The sequence below is a fragment of the Melopsittacus undulatus genome, chromosome 3 (genome assembly GCF_012275295.1).
Source record: "Melopsittacus undulatus isolate bMelUnd1 chromosome 3, bMelUnd1.mat.Z, whole genome shotgun sequence".
NCBI lineage: Eukaryota > Metazoa > Chordata > Aves > Psittaciformes > Psittaculidae > Melopsittacus > Melopsittacus undulatus.
In genome coordinates, this window is record NC_047529.1 from 73,413,774 (window position 1) to 73,428,588 (window position 14,815).

Sequence of the window (14,815 nt, forward strand, 5' to 3'; positions counted from 1 at the left end):
TTGAATTCATAACCCTACATAGACCAACAATCTCTGTTGGTCTGGGCAGCTGTGTAGTTTTAAAAATGTAAGCAGAGGCGTGGTTGCATCTCTTAAAAGATTTGCAGGATAGAAAAGTAGGCTTAGTTTCTTGACTGGAGAAATTCTAATGTAAAACATTTAACTTTCTTATTGCTCCCTCAGCTGTGAGGTTATGAAGGTGTTCTTGGACAGAGAATGTGCTTGTTCTGTCGTGGTTGAACTGTCCTGCTTGGTGTGGCATGTTCAAAATCATTGGGGTCAGGCACAAAAACCAGTAGCTAGAAGAATGCTCTGCCCTGGGGCTGAGGCAAACATGGGAAGGGTAAGGGGGGCAGGATTTCTGTCTTCCATCCTGTCCTGGTGGTCATTCCTCCTGCAATCACAGGTGGATACCAGAAGGGTTCCTTAGTCCAGGTTAACGCAGCAGCATCTTGTTTTTCAGGTTTCCTGATGAATGGCTTGTCTGTGAAGAGGAAAAAATAATTACCTGAGATACACTGCGATCACATACTGTATTACAGTGTACATGCTCTGGGGTAGAGTTAACAGTGCACAGATTTTGCTGTTTATGTAGGGGGTTTTGTTATTTTGGGGTGCTTGTGACTGGCATTCTTTTTTGCAGCAGTACAGAATTTGCAGAAAAGAAAAAACATAGGCACTGCTGGAGTTTTATCACTGAGCTGTTCCGTACTGTGCAGCATATGCAATCAGTGAGTCACTGGGTTCAGGCAGTGAGTCATTGGGTTATACCTGCAGGTTTTCCAGTGCCAGTGTGGAAAGTATCAAGTCCCTTGCAATGGGAAGTGTAAATTAACACCTGTTGTAGTGGTTTAAGCGTGAAAGTACAAGTTCTTACAGACTTTCTTTAGACTTAGACACAGATCAAGAACCTGGAGATTGCTCAGCCATTAAGAAAGTGAATTGGAAAGACATTGTATGATCAAAAAAACAAATATAGAAACCCTTTAACTTTCATGCATTGACATTTAATCTTTTCCCTGCTGCCAGAAATTGTTGCATACTGGAGGTGACAGTGCCAAGTTCTGCCAGCCAGTTTGGCCACATAATAGTGACATGGAAGCGTCACTGGCCATAGCTTTTACATGCAATTATGCACATACTTCAGATGTGCCCCACATGACATGCACCCAGTTTATACCTTGCCATGATGAGGGCTGCTGCCACCACTTGGCCCTGGGGGCAGCTGAGGAGAGAACTTGTGTCTCAGTAAGCGGTTCTGACACTGCTAGCCAGCTTCTGCCCCAGAACTACTCATGTATGTCTCTTGTGAAAGGGGAAAAAGATGTGGAAGCTTCGTGTGGCATAGTGGTTGATGCTGCAACCACAAAAACAGCTTATCTGGCTTTTTAGCATCTCTTTTCTGGCTGGAGATGGTCTGGGATAGGGTGAAATCCTCTGGCTCGCCAGACAGCCTGTGGGACTCCGCTTCTTAGGTTGTCTTCAGGCTAGCTTCTTGCAAATTCATCTAGTGACTCAAAACAGTAATTTCAAATTAGCTGTTGTAAAGTGTATTGTCACATGGAAAGTTCCCCTGATGTAATTTTGGTGGAATCTTGCAGGTATCTGAGAGTAAGGGGCTTGTCTTCCCTCTCTCTCGTCCAAAAAATTCCCTTGTTGTCAAGAATAAAAGTCAGAATTTTCCATCCAGGGGATAAACCAGTTCTTTTTTTCCTTGACAACTCTGAATTTACTAACACCCATGTTTTGACATCCTTTCTGATCATTTTGGTAGTGGATGCATACAGTCCCATTCTTATTTGAGAGCTCTTCAAGCAGTTTGTTGGTATTTTTCAGTTTGGTATTTCTCCTTTTTCAGTTTTGTTTTACTCAGATATATATGTCTAATTCATAAAATAATGCAGTATACCTAAATAGGCTGTAACCTGTGAACAGGAAATGCTATCCTAGCAGTGCTAGTCAGCCTTTTGTTTTGTTTTTTTTTTAATCTTCCCTGCCTTTGAATGTTACAATTCTAAATAAAAAAAGCCCCTCTCAGAGCCGTTAAGAAAACCTCTTAAATTTCTATTAAGCAATTGCTGTAAATAATTTCTTTCCATCTACAACTGTACTACATAAGCAGAAGTCTCCCACCAGAGTGTTAAGCAGTAGTTCTGCTTTAGTCTAGTGAATTAATGGGCATTGTCTTCTGGGAGCATTCAGCATGTCATCACTGATGATGTGTGAAGTTCTGTGCCAGATACAGCCCTTCTGTTTGAAGGTCCAGTGCATTCATAATGCTGAGCACCAGTTGCCACTGTGATAAGAAGGCATTTTATGGCTTTACTGATTCATGGGAGACACTGACTCCTTTCCCTCTGTAATTAATATCTGCTGTTTTGTACAGTGATACACGGTGGCACAATGTACATAAGTTCATTAATGCACTTTGTTTCTCTTGCCCTTGTTTTCCTTCAAGGCCAAAGAATTCTACGTGAGCAGGTTACTAGTTATTCTGCCAAGCAGTAGGATACCTCCTGTCCAAACTATTTTGTAGAAATACTGGATGACTGCTTTACATGTCAGATTATTGAATGAGATAAATGGTTGTCCTGCCTTGTCTTCTGGCTATTTCCTCCTGAGGGGAGGATTTAAGAATCATCCAAATATACATCGCATCCAAGCATACATTGCATCCAAGTTTGCAAGCCTGCAAGCAAAGTAAGTCAGAAAAGGTCTCCTCTTTGAATCCCACAAAGGGATTAGAGGTTGCTGTAGAATTCTGCACTCTAAGGACTGAAGTGTCTATATGCATCTCAACTAGGAGGAGCATGAATGTTCAGGAGATTTTGCCAGTGGGACTTTGAATGCTGGAATAGAAAAAGGATAACAGTAGCATATGGATGTTGGAGTTGGCACTTAAATGCAGTGAAGTGCTGAAACATCCTCAGGTGATGACAGGTTATGGTTGCTTTAAAGTTTTGTACCTTTTTCCTCTTTCTCCATCTTGGGGATACTAACTTCCTTACACACATTGTCTGTTTGACACGATTCCAAGCTGTTCAATGTGAGCTAATCACTTGGGAAACTTGGCTAGCAACACTTGGCAGTCTTACAAGGTGAAAAATTTCCCTCTTTTTCCTTCTTCAAGACACCTATCTTAAGATATGGAACAGTCATACCTTTTGTGTCAGTTAAACTTTGTTGACACTTCGTTATCATCAGAAGCACTTTTTTGTTATTTGTTTTTTGTTTCTGCTTATGAAAATTTTCCTTGTGTGCACTCTTATACTACAATTGGTATCCTGGGGTGCCAGGGAGCAGAAATTTCATTTCTTGTTCCATGACAATCTACAGTAATTAGAAATCATTATGGATGTCATTTATGGAAATGTGATCTCATCCAAGCATTTGCAAGATAATGCAAGCCAAATAAAATATCTTGGAGGTTGTGTGACTTTGAAACTGTCTCTGTAGTCATGTAAGTTCCCTCTTTAAAAGAAAAAAAAAAAAAAGAAAAAAAAAGAAGAAATAAACAGGTGTGTTTTACAGCCCATAGCAATTAGGAATCGGTTTGTAGTTTTAGTTATAGGCTTCCACTAGTAGTGGTTGCAAACCAAAAATGTTCAAGAAAACCTATCTTTATTTTTTTAAATACATACTGTTTGAGTTAGTGTTGTGAGTAGTTGAGCAGCCTGTGGGATATGCTGTCTGGAGATTTAGTGTTTCTAATAGATCTGAATGATTAAGCTTGGTTTTGTTTGTTTGTTTTTAGTCACATTTTTTAATTCAGTAATCTAAAAGAGAAGCTTGCTGTCTTCCTGTTTGTTCCACATAAATGGGAAGACACGCAAGTTGAGTGCCTGGAGCATTGCCAAGACTGTAAATGAGCCCTGCAGTGGCGCTGATGGAAATCATAGCTGAGAGCAGTCTTGAGCATTGGTTAGAGACCATCTTTCAGATCTCACAAATGATTTGTGAGGCAAGACAGTAGCCAGCGGAGTAAGCCAAAAATATGCTGGCTGATAACTTGTTATGCTTCTGTTACTTGGTCACATCAGATCATATACCCTTTCTCTAGCTGGTAGGTTCTCAGATTTCATCTTATTCCAAGAGCAGCAGTCAAAACTTAGTAGTCTTTCTGTTGAAATTCCCTGTTGCTTCATAGCAAGGTTTTGGTCATCACTTTCTTACTGCACTTGATATCTGACTTTTCTATCATTCACTGCTACAACAGGTTATTGGCACTTGTAACACAAAGGATTAGGCATATATGTGCCAGCTTTTCATAGTTCAGCTCTATAAAGGTGGGTAATAGAAAAAAAAAGGAGAGAAAGAGATTTTGAAGAGAAAGGGTTTATAAGAATGCCTAAACTGTTGTGTACTTCCAGGTACTGTAGTATATGGCTTCCAGGTTTTGATCTGTGGAAAGCATTAGATATTAATGAACTGTACAAAGGCAAGATGGTACAAGAAGCAGAAAATCACATGAAGCAAACAAGGTTTTACAAGTAGAGAAAATCAGGACATGCAATCCTCTGAATAAGATTAGTCATGGGCCAGGCTGTCCATCTTGGCTCTTAGCATATTAAGAAGAGATTTCTCAGTGGGGGGTGATAGTTGTCTGTCTCTCGGATTATAAGTGTGCACGTTATACCTGTGTTTTACACAGCAGTGAATGGAGAGTACAAATCACAGTTTTCCCTTACATACTGAATGTATTTTTAGCCAGCTGCTGAGCTCTCACAACTATTAGAAATGTCAATAAAATTTCAGGGTACTTAACAGCTGAGAAAGCGAGGCCCAACAGCTGTCTGTGAGGTTGGCTGGCAGTTCAGAATTCACTTAGTGCTGGACAGCATTGTTCAGTTTTGAAGTTTTAAATTTTGCAGGTATGGGCTGAGCAGCAAATGGAAATAACAGCCCGTATATTTTATACCCTTAGTAACCAAATGAGATTATTGTTTTACACTGCCCATTTACTTTTCAACTATTCTGTAGGATTTGCTCTGTGGACAGGAAAAAGTTATCTCTGTTCCTTGTCACTGGCACTTGTCCATTTGCCAGCAGTTGCATCAGATTGCAGAGAAATTTGTAGAGTTCGTATCAGGAAATACAAAGTATGGTGCTATTAAGAATTTGCAATTAGAATTATATTTACTTCTCCTGCAAGTTCAAATGTTCTACAGCTAGTATCTCTTCTTGTAATACTGAGGTAGGTTGTGTAGCACTCCTTAGATGAGAAAACCCATTTTGCCCATTTCACAGAAAAGGGAAACAATGAAGAAGAGACTTGACTCAGAAACGTTGCTTTGCGCTAAACATCAATGCTAAATATCTATAAAAGAGATTATAATCCAGGACAGTTGTATTTCAGAAGTATAGCATGTCCCTTTCTGTACCCATTATCTCTAGTATTACTCATCTGTTTAATCCACATTACTCATCTGTTAATGAAGGGCTGAGTGAGAATTAAGGCAAGAGAACATATATAGAAATGTAAAACTGTCGTTACATCATGGTTTTCTTGGAAAACTTTACAGTAAAACTTCTGTAAGAATAGGATAAAGCTCATGCCTGGTATTCTATACACAAAACAAAGAAGCAAACAGAAGAAAAAACAACTTTGGAGTAAGGTGTGACATCCTAGTGAAATGCAGCTTTTCTGCTGAGAAAAAACATTTGTAAAGGTGCAGTCCATTTCAGTTAATAGAAACTTTTCAGTCCAGCTCTGAAAATGCAAAGGTCCTTCTCCAGAAAAATGGCACATTCACCTGTGGACAGGCTCCTCCGGAGCTCTAAGAGCGAGTAACTAATTCTCAAAGCTATTCTTGTATTGAGAATTCAAATTCCCATCCAGTTATTAAATGCCTGCTTTCCAGTAATGGATTTTTCCCCCTCCCTGATCAAAAGTAACTGCAGAGTGGTATTCTTCCAAGCAGAGATTCAGTAGTAATGATGGGTGTCCAGTGGCTTCAGCTTGCTAAGTGATGCTATATTAGAGTTCTCTCCTTCTCTTAACACACATATCAGTATGCTATTTATTCCTTATGAAAGCTCAGAGATGCTTCTAGAGATTAACACTACCTAGAGAGAAGATACAGCTTGCACAATTTTAGTTGTTACTTTAAATTTTTTGCTGTTCCACCATAATGTGGAAACTGACACAGTAGAAGGTCAGAAAAATTATGCTTTACAGGAACCAAAGGGCAATAATCTTTCCAAACATGCATCCCTTTGCCTCCTTTTGGTCAACATGCAAGTTCTGATCATACACTCTGTGGCAAAGTTTGTTTGTTTTTCATTCTAAGCTAAGGAGATCACTGAAGGGTGTTGTGCATTAGTAACTGTCACAGAACCTAAACTAAAAAACATAAACTAAAATACCTAGTACCACTGAAACACATGTAAAGAATAAGAGAAATGGTTAATAGCCAGTAATGCTAATTTAGCTGATATCCCAGATTTCCTCGTGAAGCAGAAAACAGTAGTTCTTAGGGACTGGGAAACGGTAGGGATCAATACATTAGTGTTAATATGGTGGATATTTGCTGGTACACTTAGCCCAAGAAATTAATGCTATTTCAGACCAAGAAAAGCATAAATTCTGGCACTGGGGGAATTTTATAATTCAAGGGAGAGGGAATAGTAGTTCAGACTCTTTCAGTCTTCTGTGGAACAGAAGGGATTGGAAAGGAAGACAGGGAGGGAAAGCGGGAAGGAGGACATCTCTAGACACTAAAAGCATCACACCACAGCACCTCTCACCATATTGCTTCACTGTCCCACCAAGCTTCCCCTGGTAGATCACATCACATTCCCACTCCCCTTCTCTTCAAAGTAAGGTGTTGGATGGGGCTTTCAGTTCTTATTCCTCCTGTTGAGTTCAAGACAGAACAAGCCTCCCTCATGAATAGAGGCTTATCAGTTGTTTTTTAGCCAATAATTATAAAATTACTATAATACACCTACTGGAAATATCCCAGGCTGGGAAATTCTTATGTCAAGCAGTAATTAGCAGCTTGTTTCTCATAATATATATGTATCTGTCTCACCTAAGTAATAACTTGCATGCATTTTTTTCTTCCTCCTTTGTTATACTGAGAGAAATTAATAGAAGGACAGATCATAAATCATGCAAAGCTTGTGGTTAAACTAAGAATGGATTCTGGCTATCAAGTCTGAGGCCAGAGCTGATAGCTGGATTTTCTTTCCTTCCATGGTCAGACTTAAGAGACAGCATGATGTAATCATTAGGCTGTACCTCTGAGACCAGTCCATTAGGCTGTATCTCCTTCTCACGAGGAAACAACTTGATTGTGCCATCTTTTTTATCCCAGTAACATATGGTGCTGAGAATCTTCTGATTTCTCCTCTAAAAATGGAAGGAGCTGTGACTAAAAGAGCCTGGGTAGGGAAAGGAGGCAGTAACAGATAAAATTTAATTTTTTTCCTTACTCCTTTTCTTTTAATTCAAGGTCTTGCTCTGTATAACATACACCTCCACATTTGAGCTGAATGGGAGCTCAGTGTTGAAGATTGCTGAGGTAAGTGCCTCTGTTGTACCATTGCTTGTCTTAACATCTCTTAATGTTCCCCCGCTATCTAGAGTGTGTCTTTCATACATACCCAGAAACTGAACTAGTTCAAATCACAGTTACCATCTTAAGAACTGGTGCTACCTTATGCCTAGTTAGAAGAAATAATTGCAAGTTGGGCAGGGTTGATGGGCTTGCATGGGGAAGGCACTTTTGGAAACTGACTGACAATTGTATTGCAGTGTTGTGCATTTACTACTTCTTGTATTTACTTTGCTTTTTACAAGAAGAAAATTTCCTCAAGTGCTTTATAAAACAGCACTATGCTGGTTTTTACTTGCTGCTGCAAGTATAAAACTAATGAAGCTTCCTCAAGAGAGGTGTGTATGCCATAATGTGCCTTGTCAGCCTTGTGTTTTTACTAATACATCCAAGTAAAAGATTTATGACACCTCTAGATATGTGGTGTTGTTCTGGTGCCATTAGTTACTCTTCTTCCTTTATTCCATTAAATTTTAGTCTGCATTAAATTTCAAAGGAGCTTTGACTGTAGGAAAGCATACCTGCAGGTCTATTAAGTGAGCTTTTGTAGATGGCTGATGTTTTTAGTACAGTGTGTAGCAAGCCACGGGAGCTGTTTTTCAGGTTAGATAAGATGCACAGGAACACTAAATCTTTCTGCACAGCACAGTGCAGAATGTATTATAACATTTTGTTGTTAATGTGGTATGGGGAGAGTGAATGTCCATGGAGTAATGTAAAAGTTGTATATATGTCCTGTACTCCAAATGTATGTAGACATTTAGACACCTGTTTCAGGTTTTGTATTTTGGTTGGGGTAGTTTTTCATTAAAAAAAAAAAAACAAAAAAAAAAAAAACCACAAAACCAACCAAACAAAAAACCCACAAAAACAATCCCATGTGAAAATAGCTCACTTTACTGGGAGTAAAGCTTTACAGTACTTTACAGTACTTTCCAAGTTTAGGAATAAAATTGACTTTGCTTTGTCTTATTGGAAGCTGAGGACAGGAGCTACAGGGATAACAGGGAACCAAAGAAAACAACTGCTATTTTGTAACAAATAGGCTTTAAAAGGCAGGGATACAACGTAAACAGTTTGTGTATATGAAGTATACAAGATAAAAAGAGTAATAATCATTCCAGGTGTCCTGCACAGCTTAGGCTTTGGTTTCTCTTGTGCTATGTGAAACCATAAGGTATGGATATTTTTGAAAGTCTTTGAAAGCCCTGCCTGTAGATGCTGCAGCAAGGGTGAACAGAATTTGTATTTAGAAGAAGCCACAACTTTCTAAGCTTTACTAAGCCCTTTTATGTCAGTGTCTCAAACTGAAGAAAATAGATATTTTTCCCTGCAGTTTTTCTCAGCAGACTTTCTAATGTGAAAGGCAAAAGCTGATGAATTCAGCTTAGTGCGTCACTTTGCTTAAGGTACAGAGCTCTAGCTTAGACAAAATACTGGCTGGGAAAAATATTTAATGTCTCTAACCTCTTCAGATTTCACTCTTTAGGAGCACTGCCAAAGATGAGGAAAATGGTCAGTCACTCAGTCATGTTCTGTGTGCTATAAGCTGTATCAGAAATCAGATTTTCTGTTCTCTCTGTAAATTTGGATAAAAACAGGGCTGTTATTCATTTAAGGCATCCTGAAAGTGGCAGTTTTCTTTCATAGATCAGAGTTAAACTGCTGTTCTTGGTATTTGCACTTGACTTTCATTCCCAGAAGGCTAGCTGGGCTCTTAAAAACCTTTGCTAGTATAGTAGTACAAATCAGCACATTGATAATTTGTCCTTTTCCTGTTAAAGAGAAGCTCTTATGCAGGCTGATGAGATGTACCAGCAAGGCAAACAAAATTTTCATTTCTTTTGGGGGATTGGAACAAGCTGTAATACAGAGCATGCATGTTTCTATTTGGAGTGTTCAGAGGTACAGCTATTTCCCCCTCAGTCCTTAAGAAAATACTGCCTCAGTGAATGCCTAGGTATTTCTAATTAGCAGGTCCCACCAGGCTCATACAAGCTTCCTCAGGTTCCTTCCAGACAGGTTTTAGGTAAAGAAAGACACTTAATAGCAGGAACCAATATGCCTTTGTATCTGAATTCTGCAATGTATAAACAGTAGGGAACAAAAAAAATGTTTCTGAGTTCAGCATTTGCTTCGCCTCAGCATTTATTGTTCTGACTCACTCTAAGGGCAAGGTGGTAGAGAGGAGCTTTCTGCTTCAGTGTCCCTGCTATTTGACATTTCTTTCCAACTTGGTCCCTTAGTTTTCCTGGCCTGCCCTCTGTAGCAAAGTGGAGCTGCTGCAGAATTAGAAAGGTGCTATCTGCATTACTGGTAGAACATCCTGAGGACTCTCTCTGAGAAAAAAGGCTACAGTCTGGACTTTTTGCACTATGGGATAGTTCTCAGTTAATGCATACAAAATAATGGCACCCCAAATCTTTCTGAATATTATCAGCTACAAATTGAGGAAGCACCTAACATGAAGAGTACTGTTTTTTGTGGCTTAACTACTAATAGAATTGAAAACTGACTAAATCTTGCTCCACGCACCTTCCCATGCTTGCCTACACCCCTGCAAGAAAATTTAGTTTGTACTTGTTTTTATGTGTGTATTTGTTAGTCCCATTTATCTTTTGGAGGTTTGTTTTGTTTAACGCTGTTGTGTTTTGTTGCCTAACCCTCTGTGTTTTGCTCTTAGTTGTGTTTTGCATGCCATAGAGCTGGAAGTCCCCGAATGCATGAAATGATCAAAATGTCCATTGAACACCTCCTTGGGGCCCTGAGCTCTCGCATTTTTACTGGTGCTTCTTCAACAGTGGCTTTTCTAAAGGTACCTTGCCCAGCTATTTTAGAACACAGGCCTTCTGTAAGATTGGACCTCAAGTGGACAATACTGTTGCTCATTAGCTGGCATGGGGAGGGGAGAGAAGAAGGAGATATCAACCATGCTCTCTCCAGAAAGTCAGCCTACCTTTAAGAATGGTATTTCATCAACTAGTTCAGGTACACTAGAAGAAGATCTACAGCTCAAGAGAATGACTTTGGCAGCACTGGAATGGTTTGGCCTCTGTGGAGGACTGTGTATGGTTAACAGGCTTTAGGGTTTTTTATCCACTGGAGTTCAACTGCTAGCTGACTGATGGGCAGAGTTGGTCCAGGCCTTCTTTTAGCTTAGAAGACCATCTTCATCACTGACTGACAGATCTCAAGCTAAAGAAACTGACTTACTTATTTGGGGGGGATCTTGGAGTCTTGAAAAAGAGCAACAAGAATGAGATGCTTTCAATTTGGTCCCTTATATTCTGCAACTGGGTACAACTGTGACCTAGTTCTAATGTATTGTCAAAGGAGATAATCAATCTCAGTCTGTCATCTGCATAGTGTTTCTAACAACTGATGTACACACACTTGAAAAGCTCTGGAATGCTATCTCTCAGTGTAGTTGGGAAGTAAGGGAAAATAAGAGCCATAATTAAGTAGCTTCCACATACAATGTCTTGAAACACTCACTTAAGATACAGTTTGTATCCAAGAAACTCAGTCATGTTTTCTTGTCCTTGTAGCTTCATTGAAATGCTGAAATGTAAGGTCCCTCAAAATGTGGAGGTCAGAAGAGTTTTAGGAACATAGCTATATTGTTTTCCACTCCACTCTAACAAATGCAGAAATGTGCTAGCAGCATGTTAAACTTTGTAGCCTCAAGCCCGCAGCCTTTCTGTCTTACTGGAATAGCTTGGTTTCATTTTAGTAGGAGTTAGAAACAATTGAGAGTCTTTGTCCATGTGCCTTTGTCAACACTGATTAGCCTATGTAATCAGATCACTGTAATTTTTCCCTCTTAAAATTTCATCCTCATTACGGAACTATAAAAATGGCTTTACATCATATAATATCCTTCTAATTCAAAAGCTTACAACAGATGCATTTATGTCTATTCATCATGTATATAATTTATACTAGATATATTTTCAAATATATTTTTCACAACTAGTTTAATCTGTATTAATGGTTCTTCTCACTAGCTGTATATCCAAACAATGGCAGAATGAAAATACAAAGACTGAAAAGTATGTGAACAGGCACTTACATTTTTTCATCCTGGTGATTGTTAATGATAAAGCTCAGTACAGGCCAAGGGGACCAAAGCTACATGTTTGGTTCACAGTCTTAGGAGATTGTATTGTACAGTTCTGTCACAAATCTACTCAGCTCCATCAAGACTTACCCACTTAGTTACTGTGCAGTAGTTACAGTGGTTACTACAGTTATAGCAGCTCTTATAGAGACCAACACCTCCTGCAGAAAAAAGCTGATCAAGGACAGGAACTGCAGTTTGCTGTGTTCTGTCCCAAGTGTCCTACCTGTGTTATGTTTTGGCAACTATTTGTATAATGTCAGCTGGGGCAAAAGTCTGGCACAACTCTGGTCACAGCACAATGTCAAGCAGCTGGGCATGGAGCTAGGAACTGGATGATCCATGATTCCATTGTTACCTTGGCTTCCATGGGATCCCTGAGCTGAAGAGCCCTCAGCTTGATTGCCAGTTATTAAAAGGCAATCATTTGTGTAATGTATGATAAAGCACTGTTGTATTTTCTGTATTGGGAAAGGCCTTCAAAAGCTTTCCAGTGTGCTGCAGTATGTAATAATCACATGGGTTGTACAGAACCCTAGTCATTGCTATTTTTGCCCTACCATTCCTGCTTCTAGATGCTACTTAATTTTCCATATTGCTGAAAGCTTCTGATGTGCTAATAAGGCAATATGAAATAGTAAGGAAGGCTGGCTATCTGCATGAGAGAGCTTGGTACCCTAAAACGTGTTACTGGTAAGTTACAGTTCATATCTATGTCCTGCTATCTTGTTTCTTCATCAGGTTTGCATTGAGACATATGTATCTAGCTGTCACCAGCGGAGCATTAACACTGCTGTGCGGGCAACCCTTAGCCAAATGTTGAGTGACTTGACTTTACAGTTACGACAAAAGCAAGAAAACATGGTGAGCCTTCTGGCATCAACAAATGGTTCCATGTCCATGGCTGCATGTAATTTCGTTTTTCTGAGTGCAGTGTATTGTACTGGCTTGTTCTGCCTTATGGCTTTTATTTGACATTTCCACATTAACCCTCTTTAAAAGCTTTTTGGGGCTCTGACTCTGTGCCTGCCTCAGAGCAGTCTATTGGAAAGGCACCTCTCACATTGTCAGCTCTACTTGGCAGATACTTTTATTTTTTCCCTGTTCCATTAAACAAAACAGGTTTTGTTCTGGTATCAGGCTGCCTTCACCCTTTCCTTTTACATTATTTTATTTTGTTTGCTCGTTTTCCTATGGTTTGTTGAAATTCTTTTGCCAAAAGTTTTTGCATGACAATTTGCCTAAACAAAATAAATTCTCAATTAAGGAAAGTGACTTCTTTCATCCATTTATGCTGGTTTGTATATTATCATATTATCAAAAACATACTATTTTTTAAAGTCTGTTTCTGTTTCTTAGGAAATTTTAAGCACTGTAGTTGTACGGATTGCTGGGGTTTTTTAGTTGTTTGATTATTTTCCTTACATCTGTATTGGGTTAAGATGATCACTTCTGGTTTGTATTAGTAGAGTAGGTTACTTTCCCTCATGAGCAACTGCAAAACAGAATTAATTGGTTTACTTAAATTTCTGTCTGTGTTAAGTAGGCTCATTAGCCAAAACATTTACAAAACAGAACAGAAGACCCTCAGTAGTTTGGGTCTGAAAGCTGGATTTTGTTCTGCTCTCAGCTGAGCAGTAGGTGAAAGTATATGAGAGCAACATATAGCTCCTGGCAGTTTGTTGTTGATGCTTGAGAGAAGAATTTGGCTTGACCTCTTTGTGTAGTGATCGGAAAAATCCTATACCACAGCTGAACTGAACGATGCAAGAGGTTGTTTCCATTTCCTGACTGCCATTAATTATGTTGGCACTGTAACATTAATGATGACAATGTGATAAACCCTCTAACACTCAATTGATTTTGGTTTCTAAGTACTCTGTGAAATCTAGATTATGCTTGCCTCTCATTTAAAATGCAATTTACATGCCTAGTTACTACTGAGTTGGTTTAGGTGTAGGAAATCCCTTACATACTCACAAATCTTACTTCAGCCCAATGAAATGAGAGTTCCTTAAATCTAAAATAATGTTAAAACAGATCTTAAGGAATTTTTGAAAATGTTTTGCAAAAGTTTCACCTAAAAAAAAAACCCAACCCTCTAGCAAACAAAAAACCCCAAACCAGACAGAGGGCATGAATTTGTTAAGAAAGCTCTGCTGTTGAAGTACTGCTTTTGCAGTATTTTTGTACCCCTTGCACCAATTACACCACCTTTGTCTTTCCCCAACAGACAATTGAAAACCATGACACCTCGCAGAAATTCAAGAGTCAAGGTATTTGTAACACTTTTTTGTGATTCTTTCCAATCCAGCTGTTCTATTCTTCACTTTCATTCATCAGCACAGTTTCTGATGTCACAGAAATTGCATCTTCAGGATATCTTACTTTCTCCCTAGCTTTATGCACTCTGCTGCCAATAAGAACTGAGACAGCCTTGTTAGCTCCTGAAACTTTCACTCATGTCTTCATTTGGAGCATGGTAACAATATCACACTCGACAGTAATAAATGATTGTTTCAAGTTTCTAACTTCTGTGTTTAAGGAGTTTGAGTGCACTAGAGAAAGTTTTAGTAGGTGGCTTTACTTCCTAAATTGAAACAGATTCATGGAGTTGAATGTAGAATCTGGAAATTATTTTGTTATCTCAGGCCAGAGATGCAGTTTATATAATGGTGACTTTTGCAAGCACATCACTAGTGAAGGTCTGTTCACGCTTGTCAAATGATTATTTTACAGAAGAATTTTTTTCTGCTCCCATTCTGTCTTAACTTCCAGCCTCTTCCCTGATAGGTAAAAATAATGCCTGCTTTTGACCTTCTCACTGGATTTCTGCAGGAGAACTTGTGTGAATGGAGGCTGAAATCATTGAGGTGTATAAGCACCCTCTTTTAAGATCAGAACCTGATCATACATGAAAAGCTGTGTAGCAGAGACAAACTGCAGAGAGAGACACAGAAATTTTAGCTGCCATGTAGAAGTAATGCAGCCACTCCTTTTTTTATTATTTATTTGTGTCCTTATTGTATTATCTGAATTAGATTTCAGCTAACCTCCTGTAAATGCATGTAAGCAGTCAAAGCTCTATGGATTTAATACTACTGCTTTTTCATCGTGTGGAGATCATTTTCCAATC

General features: G+C 39.0%; 1 protein-coding gene across 1 annotated transcript in view; it reads left to right on the forward strand.

Annotated features, from left to right (window-relative positions):
• The window catches only part of ARFGEF3 (ARFGEF family member 3), an 85,833-nt gene that overhangs the window by 26,016 nt on the left and 45,002 nt on the right, over positions 1-14,815 (forward strand). The window contains exons 5-7 of the mRNA XM_005154771.3: positions 7,458-7,526; positions 12,421-12,543; positions 13,913-13,955. Of these exons, the coding sequence (XP_005154828.1) occupies positions 7,458-7,526; positions 12,421-12,543; positions 13,913-13,955 (235 nt within the window). The remainder of the gene's footprint in view (positions 1-7,457; positions 7,527-12,420; positions 12,544-13,912; positions 13,956-14,815) is intronic.